Source organism: Ranitomeya imitator, chromosome 2 (assembly GCF_032444005.1).
Source record: "Ranitomeya imitator isolate aRanImi1 chromosome 2, aRanImi1.pri, whole genome shotgun sequence".
In the NCBI taxonomy this organism is placed as follows: domain Eukaryota; kingdom Metazoa; phylum Chordata; class Amphibia; order Anura; family Dendrobatidae; genus Ranitomeya; species Ranitomeya imitator.
This window is the reverse complement of record NC_091283.1, coordinates 335,660,739-335,675,551: the sequence shown is the minus strand read 5'-3', so window position 1 is coordinate 335,675,551 and position 14,813 is coordinate 335,660,739. Positions and strand designations below refer to the sequence as shown.

Below are 14,813 nucleotides of genomic sequence, written 5' to 3'. Positions count from 1 at the left end.
GGGGGCGGCACATCAATGTTTCCAGCCATGGCCAATGATATTGCAGCATCGGCCATGGCTGGATTGTAATATTTCACCAGTTATAATAGGTGAAATATTACAAATCGCTCTGATTGGCAGTTTCACTTTCAACAGCCAATCAGAGCGATCGTAGCCACGGGGGGGTGAAGCCACCCCCCCTGGGCTAAACTACCACTCCCCCTGTCCCTGCAGATCGGGTGAAATGGGAGTTAACCCTTTCAGCGGATCTGCAGGGACGCGATCTTTCTGTGACACAGCATATGCGTCACAGGTCGGATTGGCACCGACTTTCATGACGCATACGCTGTGTCACAGGTCGGGAAGGGGTTAATCAGGCTTAATGTCACCTTACAATAGCAAGGTGACGTTAACCCCTTATTATCCCATATGCCACAGCTACAAGGTGTATATAATATGAAATAAAATATATATATTTTTTTTTTTTTTTTTTTTGTCTAAGGGTCACTTCCGTCTGTCTGTCTGTCTGTCTGTCTGTCATGGATATTCATTGGTAGCTGCCTCTGTCTGACATGAAAATCCAAGTTGCTGATTGGTCGTGGCAAAACGCCCACGACCATTGCCACGACCAATCAGCGACGGGCACAGTCCGGCGTCAACATGGCAGCTCCTTCCTCCCCGCAGTCAGTGCCCACTCCATACTCCCCTCCAGTCAGCCCTCACACAGGGTTAATGGCAGCGTTAATGGACCGCGTTTTGCCGCGGTGTAACGCACTCCATTAATGCAGCTATTAACCCTGTGACCAACTTTTTACTATTGATGATGCATATGCAGCATCAATAGTAAAAAGATCTAATGTTACAAATAATAATAATAAAAAACAACGTTATTCTCACCCTCCGACGTGCGCAGTGTCCTCGGCAGTGCAAGCGGCACGCTCCGGTGCCAAGGATGCTATGCGAGAAGGACCTTCCATGATGTCACAGTCATGTGACCGCGACGTCATCACAGGTCCTGCGCTCATACCAACCCTGGGACCGGAAGCTGCCACGTGCACCGCACACAGGCGCCAGGACTACAAGGGGCCCCTCGGAAGGAGAGTATATGTTTATTTTTTATTTTAAGTCTTTTTTAACCTGTTACATATGCGACTGGGCAATATAGTACGTGGCTGGGCAATATACTACGTGGACATGCATATTCTAGAATACCCGATGCGTTAGAATCGGGCCACCATCTAGTGTGTGTAATATAAATATATATACTAGATGGTGGCCCGATTCTAATGCATCGGGTATTCTAGAATATGCATGTCCACATAGTATATTGCACAGGCCACGTAGTGTATTGCCCAGTTACGTAGTATATTGCCCAGCCACGTAGTATATTGCCCAGCCACGTAGTATATTGCCCAGTTACGTAGTATATTGCCTAGTGACGTAGTATATTGCGCAGCCACGTAGTATACAGCACAGACCCACGTAGTATATTGCCCAGTGACGTAGTATACAGCACAGAGCCACGTAGTATATTGGCCAGTCACGTAGTATATTGCCCAGCTACGTAGAATATTGCCCAGCCAGGTTTGTCACAGGTTAAAAAATAAAAAATAAGCATATACTCACCTTTCCGAGGGCCCCTTGTAGTCCACGGCAGCTTCCGGTCCCAAGGTTGCAGTGACGTCATGGCAGGTCCTTCTCCCATACCATCTTTGCCACCGGAACCTGCAACGGAAGATAGCGGCCGGCGCGAGCGACTATGGAGGGTGAGTATAGCAGTTTTTTTTTTTTATTATTATTTTTAACATTACATTTTTTACTATTGATGCCGCATAGGCAGCGTCAATAGTAAAAAGTTGGGGACACACAGGGTTAATAGCGGCGGTAACAGAGTGCGTTACCCGCGGCATAACGCGGTCCGTTACCGCTGGCATTAACCCTGTGTTAGCGGTGACCGGAGGGGACTATGCGGGCGACAGGCACTGACTGCGGAGAGTAAGGAGCGGCCATTTTCTTCTTCCAGACTGTGCCCATCGCTGATTGGTCGCGGCAGCCATGACAGGCAGCTGGCGAGACCAATCAGCGAATGAATAACCGTGACAGACAGACGGAAGTGAAACGAAAAAAACACTTTCTAGGGTTCTTTTGTTCCGGAAGGACCTTCTTCTTATCTGAGGCTTTGTCCAAGATCTCGTCCAAGACTGGCCCAAATACATAATGACCTTAGAAGGGAATACCACTAAGCTTTGACTTTGAGGTAATATCGCCTCCCCAGGATTTAAGCCACAAAGCCCTTCTAGCTGAATTGGTAAGGACAGCTGATCTAGCGGCTACTCGTACTGATTCCGTGGAAGCGTCCGTGAGGAATCCAGTCGCCTTCTGAAGCAGAGAGAGATAATTAAGAATTTCTTCCCTAGATGTACCTTGTACAAGGTGATTCTCCAAGGTACGCAGCTAGAGAAACAAGGATCTGGCTACACATGTTGAGGCCACGTTAGATCTCAGTAAATTAGTTGAAGTGTCCCAAGATTTCCTCAATAAGCTCTCAGTTTTCCGATCCATGGGATCTTTCAGCTGAGAGGAATCTTCAATGGGTAGGGCCGTTTTTTTGGTTACCCTTGACACTTGAACATCTACTTTGGGCATTTCCAATAGAGAACAGTCTCCCTCAAGGGGAAAACGATTCTTAAACTCTGATGGGACGTTTAACCCCTTTTCCGGAAGGCCCCACTCATGGAGAATAAGGCTTTCAATATTTTCGTGTATGGGGAATCCCTTCACAGATTTAGGTTTCAAACCCCCAAACATGTCATCCTGTACAGAATGGCCCTCATCCTCCTCTCCTCTTCAACCCCCATGGTGTCCCTCACCATGGACACTAACTCCTCCATATCCTCGGAGGAGAAGAGATTTTTTTTATTGTCCGATTTGGGAGCAGAAGTAGAACCCTCATTCTCCCAAATGTCCTCTGAACCTTAGGTATGTAACTCTCCTGAGTCAGAGTCAGAAACTACCGGGGCTATCTTCCTTTTCTTAGGAGGGGGAGGGTGCGGTTTTGGGGTTTGAGAAAAGGCCGCCATGAAGGACTGAACCTCTTGTCTGATGAGGGTTCTGATGCTGTCCATGAGTGAGGGCTGTTGACTACGCAGAACCTAGTCTGTGCATGGTTGACAGCTTCTTTTTATATGTGGAGGGAAGCTTGGACGCACATGCAGCACATTTGCGGCTGGGCATCTTATCCTTTTTAGGGGCAGGAACCTTGTCTCCCTAAAACGAGAGAGAAAGTCGGACCAAGTCACTTATTTTTAAATGGACAGCAAGGGACATCATCCCACTACTTACAGCAGAGGGGTGAACGCTGGGCTCCGCAGGAGGAGTGTTTGTCGCCGTCCATATGGTCAGTGTTCCCAGATTAGAGAGGGTCACAGACAGAAGGTCTTACCTGGAGGCTTCCCTAGCCAGGAATAAATAGTTTACTGAGGCTCCCAGCGAGTATGGTAGTGCTCCTCCTCGTTAAGAGTCCGTGGGGGGTCAGAGACGCCCGTCCTGGCTGCCGCTGGATGTCCTAGGCAGGGACGCTGGCCGGCGCGCGCGGGAGCTGCAGCGTATGGAGCCGAGGTAAAAACCGGAGGTTCGGGTGCGCGTCACTTCCGGTGCGCGCGCGCCACCACCAGCAGCAGCGTGGAGGAAGGAGGACGCCGGGGAGCGGCGAGAGGACCCCGGAGCACTGCACCGCCCTGCTTTGCCTCCCGAAAAAAGGCACGGGTAGGGCGGGTGAAGGTCCCAAATCGCGTGGTGAACACGGAGATGGGAGCGATCTAAAGGAGGAAGAGAGCGGAGCCCCCGACCTCGACTGCCCGGTTTCAAGGTAACAGCGCTCCCGATCGCCGGCCACGGCAGCACTATTAGAGAACCTCTTCATGCCCCATAGGGGACAGGAAAAAACACTGGTGGTTGCAGGAAGGGGAGGGGTATTTAACCTCTTTATTTCCTGTCCCCTATTAGGGCAGGGAGACATCCTCCGATACTGCTGTCGTGGAAGGTGACTGGAGATTATATATATATATATGTATATATGTATAATCACGCTATCCTATTTTATACTATACTGTAAGCGGCATCTGCCAGCTTTTAATCTATCCATCTACTATATTTGAAGATTTGGCTTTGAAACTGTGTATAGTTTTATTTTAAAATGCGATTTTAACATGAGCTTTTACATACAGAGAACTGCTGTATGTAGCACCTCACGTTAAAATTGCATTGCATACGCATGTCATACGGATGTTCTAAGGGGAAGAAAAAAAAATAAAATAATCGCATTACACTCGTCCGTTTTTTCAGTCTGGATATCGGACCGTTTTTTTTTTCTCGCAAATGGGTATGTATCCAAAGGGTGAGACTTTGTGCTTTGCACGGTCTTGGGTATTTGGCTGGGACTGTTCTCTATGCTGTTCGTTGGTTGTTCAATAAATTATTGCCACACTGTTTTACCCCCACCCTGTGTTGTGAGAGTAGTGTTCTGCCCATGGGAAAGGCATTCAGTGGTATTTACTGACTACTCTAGTGTCTTCTGATATTGTAATTTCTCAGTTCTCCTGGCTCTCACCTGACCATTCTTAAGCCAGCTCACACCACAGAACAGCAGGTAACTCCGTGGCCCGAGCCTACGGATCCCTGTGTAAGTCCAGATCCATGTACAGTATATTGGTTAAAGGATGAAGTTGTGAATAAATGTATATATCAGCCATTAGCCACTCACAGCTTAAAGATATATCATGGCACAGGTGTAGTGTTTATTTTCATAGTTTATCCCGTTTAAAGTTAGTCTGTTTTAAATGAAATTGAAAAGTCAGGATAAAAAGGGAAACTGCCATTGTACAGAAATTCACACTTGGCTCTCGATGATTTCGATCATAAAAGTGAAATTTGGCCAGAAAAATTGTAGCTGGGTCTTATAGAGACCATGTGAGCACATTCAGCAGCACAGAAGGGAGAGAAGGTAGATTCATCCAATAAGCTATCAGGGATCTAGGAAGCCAACAGCATCATTACTCTCATTACCATTAGTCAGCACATTCTATGTATGCTGTCATTTTGCATTGTAGAGTACAGACCTGGACAGATAACGGTCAGTCTTCTAAACCCATGGGGGGTAGGTGGATCCTTCAGCTTTTAAGTTCTATATAAAAGGGCTTTCACAAAGTAATTTGAACAGTTTTGGATGAAGGAAAATGTTATGCTTTAGTGGCAAAATGTTGATCACACGATTGCAATACGGCCGGACTATACAACCAATGAAGCAGCTACAGCCGGGAACTGAGAAGAATCTGTGACTTCTCTGCATTTAGTGGTTCCTACTCACCTGGGTAGTCATATGTAGGAATCTCCTCTTTACACCACTCATCACCTCTCACATATGTCTCTGTAGTATTAATATGGGTCAGATATTCACCCTGAAACAAATATTGTAAGAGTCAAATATTGATAAGGAAATCTATGGTCAACTCTAATCCTGCCATCTCCAGAGTTCTTCATCACAAATGCATAAAACATAATACTGGTGGATAAAACAAGACTGAGCACAAGACCTTCACAGCCGTCTACACATCATAGGGGAGATCTCATGACACCTTCTCTCCAGCTACCTGATGATACTGAGGAACATTGGGGTCTTCTATTTTACAGTCCTGTGGAAGACGAGGATGAGGACATCTCTCTGGTGTTGTCCTCTTACTGGATAGATCTGGAGGAAACAGATACAGGGACTGAATTCTCTTTACATACAGATAATTATAGGCCGTGTGTATTTAGTCCTGTCTATTACCTGGTGATGTGAGGGGCTGGGAAGCCTCCATCATGATATCTTTGTACAGATCTTCGTGTCCTTCTAAATATTCCCACTCCTCCATGGAGAAATAGACAGCGACATCCTGACACCTTATAGGAACCTGACACATACAACGATACAGTCATCTCCCGATCCCTTCATAGCGTTAATGTATAATGTCCCAGAATTCCCAGCAGTGTCACCTCTCCAGTCAGCAGCTCAATCATCTTGTAGGTGAGTTCTAAGATCTTCTGGTCATTGATGTCCTCATGTATCAGGGGGTGAGGTGGAGGCCCCGTGATTGGGCTCAGGGGTCTTCCCCATCCCTCAGACACAGGGTCCTGACAGCGCTCACTAGAGGTCTTCTTCACCACTGTGTAATCCTGGTTATGGAGAGACACATTAATACATCTCAGTACAGACATTCCCAGAGTCCTCACCTCTCCAGTTCTGTCCATCTGTTATTCCCATAGATAAGAATGATGTAGGGGGGCGTGTCCTAGCTGGCCATGTGAGTGGAAGCAGGGAAGAGTGCTCCTGCTGCCAGAAGTACAAAAATCCTGCTTTAACCCCGATTTTCGGGTAAACTCACCTAAATCCGGCTGGCTGAAGGTCCGGAGAGTGCAGCGGTGCGGAGCGGCGGGTCCAGAGTCGGCAGCGATGACCAGGAGGCGGCAGAAAGACGCTGGCACCAGCGATGCAGGAGCCGGCCAAGATGGTGCCGATGCTAGGGAGGACGCCGAGAAGGAGAACGCCGCATGTCAGCGGCGCATGGAGGTGGCCGCAAAGCTGCAGCAGTATGCCAGAGTGGAGGCTGCTGAGGAGGCAGAACCAGGATCTGGAGCTGGAGCTGACCAGGAGGAGGAGGAAGCAAGCAAGGCTGAGCAGCATGAGGTACAGAGGGGGAAGGAGAGAGGCAGCATGGCTGGGGCTAGTGGGGGACCTGAAGCCATATCACAGGGAGAGGAGCCGACTCTTAGAGATGTAATCACACTGATCTCTTCATGTCAGCAATCCCTGAACTCCTTGGCCCAGCAGATGCAGGAAGTTAAAGGGGACACGGCACAGATTAATGCGGCTCTGCAGAAAATGGACAAACGTATAGGAGTGGTGGAGGAGAGGGTGAGCACGGCAGAAGATCACATAGTTAAGCTACAAAAAGCTGAAAAGAAGTTCGCCCAAGCAATAGCCGAGCTAGCTGCTAAAAATGAGGATCTGGAAAATAGATCCAGAAGAAATAATATACGTATAGTGGGGCTGCCTGAAAAGACTGAGGGGAGAAATCCCACTGAGTTTGTGGAGAACTGGCTGTTGGAGAAGATTGGGAACACAGTGTTGACAAAAGTCTTTGCTGTTGAACGTGCTCATAGGGTCCCGCCGCAGCCCCCTGCCCCAGGAGCGAATCCCCGTACCATGCTTGCTAAAATACTGAACTACAGGGACAGAGACATTATCCTTAGAAAGGCTAGAGAGATGGAGGATCTGTCGGCTGGAGGTCAAAAAAAAAAAAAAAAAAAAAAAAAAAAAAAAATCGCCATTTATCCGGATTATTCCGCTGCGGTTCAGAAACAGCGGATGAAGTTTACTGGAGTCAAGCGGCGACTGAGGGAGCTGGGAGTGCAGTACTCGGTGATGTTTCCCGCCAAGCTGAGACTGGTGGCTTTTAATAAGACCCACTTTTTCTTGACACCGGAGGACGCTACCCAGTGGCTTGATACTCATGAGAAAAAAACTTAAGGGAATGGGCGACTGACATTTCGGCGAGATCCAGTTGGGATTTGTTTTCTCTGTCGATAGAGGAGAGTTCTGCGCTCGTTAGCAATGGTTAAAGAGTTGAGCAACTGTTGGGGGTTTTGCTGGGCCATATTGAAGGAATGGCCGGAGGGGACAGTACCAACTACTAAGTACGGGGGAGGAGGGTTATGCTGGGTACTGTGAACTGGTTTGGTACTTTTTCTATATGTTACTATAAGTTGAAATGTTAAGATACAATAAAGTGAAAGTTGGGGGGAAAATTGTGATTGCTATGGCAGCGGGACGCGAATGGAGAGGGTTAAGTAAGGGAGAGTGTTCGCAGTGGGCAGTGGAGCCCCACTCTTGATGAGAGGAAGAATGCGTTATATTGGGGGGGTTAGGGGGGCAAGTTGGGAGGGGGCAGGGGGGGTGGGAGGGTTGGGTCAGCTCATACTTGGGAAATTGGATACTTTAAGAAATGATGTGCCGCATTATGGGAGATTGTATTAAAATATTGAGTTGGAATGTGAGAGGTCTGGCGGATAAAACACGGCGGGCGGCAAGTCTGCAGTATGTCCGAGAACAGAAAATCTCAATGATATGTCTGCTGGAGACACATTTAGTGCGGGAGAGGGTAAACGTATTGAATAGGCGCTGGATACAGAGGGCGTATCATTCTACTTTCTCGACGTACTCTAGGGGTGTGTCTGTGTTAATACCTGCGGGGGTGCAGTATGAGGAGGTAATGGTAATAGAGGATGTGGATGGTCAGTATGTGGTGGTGAAATGTAAAATAAATGGAGTGTTGATGTGTATAGCGGCAATGTATATTCCGCCCCCATACTCAAGTAAGAAGATAAGAGAGGTGCTGGAGAGGGTAGAGCGTTGGGGACCGTTACCATCTCTAATTATTGGCGATCTTAATATCTGTGATGACTTTTGGGACAAAAACAAAAATCCCCAGAATAGAACAGGGGGACATATCACTACGTTTGGGACCTATGTCCGGGAAGTAGGTATGATTGATTTATGGAGAGTTAGACATATTGGGGAAAGGACGTACTCATGCTACTCGCCAGCTCATGGTACTTTGTCTAGGATTGACTTGGCGCTGTGTAACTGTTTACTGGACACGATGGTAGGGGAGGTGAGATATTTGCCTAGGGCTCTTTCAGACCATAGTCCAGTTGAGGTGGAATTTCGGCCGGTGGGGACACGGATCGGGAGCAGGAAGGAGTGGAAGATTCACCCTAATTGGCTACACAGTATGGACTTGGAAAAGATAAAGAAGGAGTTGGTGGAATTTTTTGAGATTAACGAGGGAAGTGTAGATGTTCTTACTGTGTGGGAAGCCATGAAGGCGTACTTGAGGGGACTGCTGTTCAGGGATATTAGCAGGTGTAAGAGGAAATCGAGAGAGGCAGAGAGGTTGGCGGTTGAAGGGCTGAGGATAGCCGAGGATGAGATGGTAATAGCGGGTACTCCGGAAGCTGGGAGGAGGCTAAAGGCAGCTCAGAGTCAGTTGGAGGAGGTATTGCTCGGTAAGGCTGAAAGGAAGAGGGAATTCATGAATCTGGCTTTTTACCAGGAGGGCGAATCTGTGGGTCATTTGCTATCGATGGTGGCTTCTGCCCAGATAAACACTTCCTTTGTTCATTCTTTGGTATCGGGGAGCGGTGTGGCTGTCTCTGAGACTTCAGAGATTTTGGACATTTTTGCGGATTTTTATGCAGACCTATATTCCTCTCAGGTAGATGGGTCGGTGGAAGACACGGTGGCGTTCCTTGAGGAATTGGAGCTCCCAAGGCTGAGTGACATAGATAGAGAAGATTTGGAAGCTCCCATTACGGAGGAGGAATTGGGTCGGGCACTGCAGTCTATGGCTAATGGGAAGGCACCTGGCATAGATGGATTTCCTGCTGAAATTTATAAAAACTTTGGGGAAGTGCTGATCCCTAAATTAAGGGCACTTCTGGAGGAGGCTAGGAGTGGCGGTCGTCTACCGGCATCTATGCGGGAGGCCATAATAGTGGTGATTCCCAAGGAGGGGAAGGACCCGACACAGCCGGATTCATATCGGCCAATCTCCTTGCTTACTACAGACGTTAAACTTCTGGCTAAGGTGTTGGCGATGAGGTTGACAAGTGTTATTTCCGGCCTGCACTCAGACCAGTCCGGCTTTATGCCTGATCGGTCCACTGCGATCAACTTACGAAGGCTGTATATGAATTTGCAACTCAGATCCGACAACTGTGGCCAGAGAGTTATTGCATCTTTAGACGCTCATAAGGCGTTCGATAGTGTGGAGTGGGGATATCTCTGGCAGGTGCTCCGGAGTATGGGGTTTGGACCGCAGTTCATATCCTGGATTCGACTGATGTACTCGATGCCGATGGCTAGGGTTAGGGTAAATGGGGAGTTATCACGGACCATACAACTGGCTAGAGGGACGAGACAGGGGTGTCCGCTCTCTCCTCTTTTGTTTGCTCTGGCTGTGGAACCACTGGCTGCTAAGCGTCGACGGTCTGATGAGGTGACTGGGTTTAAATATGGGGTGATTGAAGAAAGGGTGGCGTTGTATGCGGATGACATTCTGCTATTTCTGGCTGACCCGGGTACGTCCTTGGAGGGAGCCATTGGGATTATTGAGCGTTTCGGATCGGTGTCGTGACTTAGGATAAACTGGAGTAAGTCTGTCTTGTTTAAGGTGGATGATGATGGTGGGGAGCCACTGGAGGATGGGCGACTGGAGGTGACTAGCCAATTTAAGTACCTTGGAATATGGGTATCTATGCCTGTTACTGACTATATACATAGAAATCTGACTCCAATCTTAGGTGTTCTTAAAGCGAATGCTTGGCTTAAACTGCATTTATCTGTGGTAGTTAGGGTGAATCTTATTAAAATGATTTTGATGCCAAAAATACTGTATATTCTTCATAATGCGCCAGTTTGGATACCACGCGGGAGATTTAGACAGATTAACTCTCTGTTCAGGAATTTGATATGGGGGACACAGCATCCGCATATCAAACTGGAGACACTTCAGCGACCCAAGGAAGATGGGGGATTGGCATTGCCTAACCCTGAAATATATTTTCTTGCAGCCCAGAGTCAGCATTTAAAAAGCTGGGCGCATGAAGGGTCATCTGGGGCGGTACAGCGGCTGATGGAAGTGGTGACAAAAAGAAGGCCAGTGGTACAATGTTTGGAGGATGGATCCCTGGGGGCTCTGGGGAAATTATACCCGACTGTGTTGTTGATACGCAGGCTGTGGGGTAGGCTGAGACATATACGGGGGGTCACGGATTTGACTAGATTCTCACCGCTATGGCATAACAGCAACTTACAGGAGTTTGAGGCACTGGGGGTACTGACAGAATGGCAGGTCAAAGGGATTCAGTACGTGTATCAAATAATTGAGCGAGGTGAATTGAAATCATTTTCCCAATTACAGGCGGAATTTGGTCTTGGGACTGTGGGGGAATTTCAGTATTTGCGGATGAGGCATGCTTTTGGAGCTCAGAGTAGAAACGGAGGTATTGGAATTCAGAGGGATATAGTACTGGAGTATGTGTGTAATGAAGGGACTACTGGGGGAGTCAGATCTACTTTGTATAAAGATCTGTTGCATACTTTCCTATTGGGGTTTCCAATAATGGCGAGAGCTAAGTGGGAGAGGGATCTGGGTCCAATGGAGAATGAGACTTGGGAGTCGGTGCTAGAATGGGTCCCACGATTGTCACTGAGCGAACCGTATAGACTGTCACAGCTCTATGTGATACACAGGGTTTATAAGTCACCGATGGTGCTATACAAGGCTGGTTTGCGTGATGATTCTGAATGCCCGAGGTGTAAAACTGCAGATGCTGATATACTCCATATGATGTGGACGTGTTCGAGACTGGCTGCTTTTTGTGTGGTAGTTTTGAGTCGTATGGAAGGTGCGTATGGATGTAAGGTGCCAAGGGATCCACTTGTGTGCTTGCTGGGATGTGTGGATGAGATTGGAGTGGATAACAACCTAAAGATAGCTATTGCCAGATTGTTATACATGGCTAGGAAGGTAATAGCTCGAAATTGGATTAGGGAAGAACCGCCGTCAAGAGGAGAGTTCCTCCAGTATGTGAAGCAGGGCCTGACACTGGAAAAGGGGTTTTATAAAAAAAAGAGGGAAAATCGAAATGTTCAATAAAATGTGGTCTCCGTGGATTGCTATGGGATAGGGGCATTATAGAGGGAGAGTTAATTAAGGTTCCTAATTAATGGTAATGTTAAATGTGGCTTATATTATTGGCCGAGGGATTAGATAGTATATTGGTCTAATGATGGAAGTGCTAAGCAAGGTGAGCTGCTTTGTTGGGTGGGGTTGGGGGGTGGTGGGATTGAAGGGGAATGTTTGAAGGGGGGGAAAAAAGCTTTGTATTGAAAATGAGAATGTAACATGTCATTTATCTTGTTATTCTTAATAAAAATTTATTTGAATCAAAAAAGATAAGAATGATGTAATGTGACGCCATCAGAATCTCTCACCTCTCCAGTAAGCCGGAAGAGGATCTCTAGGGTGAGGTGTAATATCCTCTCCGCCAACTTGTCTCTGTCCATATTCATCCTTGATGGGTAAATCAGGAAAATTCTCTTCTACAGAAGATCATCACTGAGAGGATCCGAAATTGTAGAGACCTGAATGAGAAGACGAGCCGATATAACATCATAAAATCCAGTGTAATAATACAATTACTGGAGATAATAAGGGAAACATATGGAGATAGAACATGTTAATGTTGTATTCTCTAGTCTTTACGGACTGGAACATAAGTTGAATTGTTGACTGAGGCCCCTTTCACACACCAGTTATTGCCATCAGTCACAATCTGTTGGTGACGGATCCATCGCAGATTGTGAAAAACTGATGTGACGGATCCGTTTTTCGGACGGATCCAATTACTTGATCTGGCTAATTGAATCGGAGCATGCTCAGCTAAAAAGAACAGAATCTGTTGCCGGATTTTGTCATTTGATGGATCCGGAGCCATAGGCTTCCATTCTAGCAAACGACGGATGGCGACTGATCAGTCGCTGTCCATTTTTAAAATGTTCACAAAAGACGTTATTTTGTCAGTTGTCTCTGGCCGCCGGACAAACAATTTTCAACAGATCTGACAAATGACAGATGAAACGTGAGGAGATCCATCGCAATCCGTCGCTAATACAAGTCTATGAGAAAAAAACAGATCCGGCGGTATCAGTCGCCGAATCCAGTTTTTTTTCAAAATTCGACGGATTGCGACTGATGGCAAAAAACTCATGTGTGAAAGGGGCCTAAGACATCTCCTCCATACTCCCAGTCACTGGCTATGTTACTCACTGCTTCAGCAACTGATTGGCTGCAGGAATCACAAGTTTGAATACAACGAAGAAAAAAACGCGGCAGCACTCACCAGATGGCGTGGTTCAATCCTTTATTGGAGATATAAAATCCATAGTAGCGTGTTCACGGCTCGTGGGAGTGCGGACATAGTGGAAGTGAGCAGGGAAAGACAACAGCTGTTTCGCGCTATACCAGCGCTTCTACAGGTCTAGCAAACTGGGAAGTGACGCCGGCAGAAGTAGGTGAGTCACAAATGGACCCTCCCACTCACACCACACACACGTGACCCAGTATTGCCAGGTACACCTTGTGCAAAGACAGACAAACATGAATAAATGAATTACATCATGTTACAAACCACATTTACAATAAAAACCAAAAGTACAGAGGACCCCTGGACAATATTAATAAAAGGGCCAACTAGTGAAAAATCATCGTTCCCTATAGAACAGTCTAAGAGTGGATCCAAATTGATTATAAGCATTACAAAAAACAACTTGAATGCAAAGAAACATCCTTCTCCTGAATAGCCTAATTTCAACAAACATCCCATAAAGATGCATCACAGGGACGTTATTCATTTAGTAGCGGACATTTATATTTATCTGCTTATAAGAAAACAAAAAAGGCAAAGCAAACAAAGCAAAACAGGCGAAAAAGCAAAAAAATTCATCACAAAAAGCAGCAAGAAAGGCAAAGAAAGAGGGGAAAAAAACACATTAGGATGGAATAAACGGCACCCATCATAAAAACACAGTCATGTCAGTCCTCTCATTGAAACCGGCAGCGCCTGCTGCTTGTGTCTGTAGAATCCACCACGCCTCACGAGAAGTCTATGAAGATCACCACCTCGTGCGGGTAATCTAACCCTCTCTATCCCCGCAAACGTGAGGACATCAGACCTGCCATCATGTGTATCCTTAATATGATTAATAAGTCGAGGTACCCCCTTTCCTGTACGAATAGACCTAATTAATAGAGCCGGTTACAGGAGGGCCCACAAGCTTGTAATAATAAAAAAACTAATGAACCACGGTTTAATTTTTGCTTTAGGTATGGCCCACTAGATCAAGCATTACGAGCCTCTTTCCGTAGACATTGGCATATTCTAGAACGAGATAAGGATCTTGCAGGGAGGGCTGCAGGGGGCCCTCTGATCTCGAATAGAAGGAGTACTCGGATCAGAGATGTTTTGGTCCATAATCGGTTGTCGAATACACGGTCAAATTGGTTGGAGTAATTGCCTCCTAAAGGCAATTTTCGTTGTGGCCATTGCAATTTTTGCAGTTGTCACATTACTGGGCGATTTCTTAAAGGGAACCTGTCACCTGAATTTGGCGGGACTGGTTTTGGGTCATATAGGCGGAGTTTTTGGGTGTTTGATTCACCCTTTCCTTACCCGCTGGCTGCATGCTGGCTGCAATATTGGATTGAAGTTCATTCTCTGTCCTCCATAGTACACGACTGCACAAGGCAAGATTGCCTTGCGCAGGCGTGTACTATGGAGGACAGAGAAAGAACTTCAATCCAATATTGCAGCCAGCATGCAGCCAGCGGGTAAGGAAAGGGTGAATCAAACACCCGAAAACTCCGCCCATATGACCCAAAACCAGTCCCGCCAAATTCAGGTGACAGAGTCCCTTTAATGTGGGTCCGGTACAACACACAGTTCAGCAGTTTATCTCATGCAGGACAGACTATGTCGTTTACGCCGTTTTCTGTCCCTGCAGGAGATTTTATGTGGGAAAAACTAAACACCAGATGTTTGTACGTTTTAGAGAGCATCTTAGGTCTATTCGTACAGGAAAGGGGGTACCTCGACTTATTAATCATATTAAGGATACACATGATGGCAGGTCTGATGTCCTCACGTTTGCAGGGATAGAGAGGGTTAGATTA

The 14,813-nt window shown here is 46.7% G+C and overlaps 1 protein-coding gene across 3 annotated transcripts in view; it reads right to left on the bottom strand.

Annotated features, from left to right (window-relative positions):
• The window catches only part of LOC138663620 (oocyte zinc finger protein XlCOF22-like), a 69,847-nt gene that overhangs the window by 39,361 nt on the left and 15,673 nt on the right, over positions 1 to 14,813 (bottom strand). For all 3 annotated transcript variants that reach the window (XM_069749892.1, XM_069749893.1, XM_069749894.1), the window contains 5 exons: positions 12,077 to 12,226; positions 6,013 to 6,192; positions 5,807 to 5,930; positions 5,628 to 5,725; positions 5,345 to 5,435 (listed from right to left, as the gene is read on the bottom strand). In XM_069749892.1, coding sequence (XP_069605993.1) covers positions 5,345 to 5,435; positions 5,628 to 5,725; positions 5,807 to 5,930; positions 6,013 to 6,192; positions 12,077 to 12,154 — 571 coding nt within the window. In that variant the 5' untranslated portion in view covers positions 12,155 to 12,226. The remainder of the gene's footprint in view (positions 1 to 5,344; positions 5,436 to 5,627; positions 5,726 to 5,806; positions 5,931 to 6,012; positions 6,193 to 12,076; positions 12,227 to 14,813) is intronic.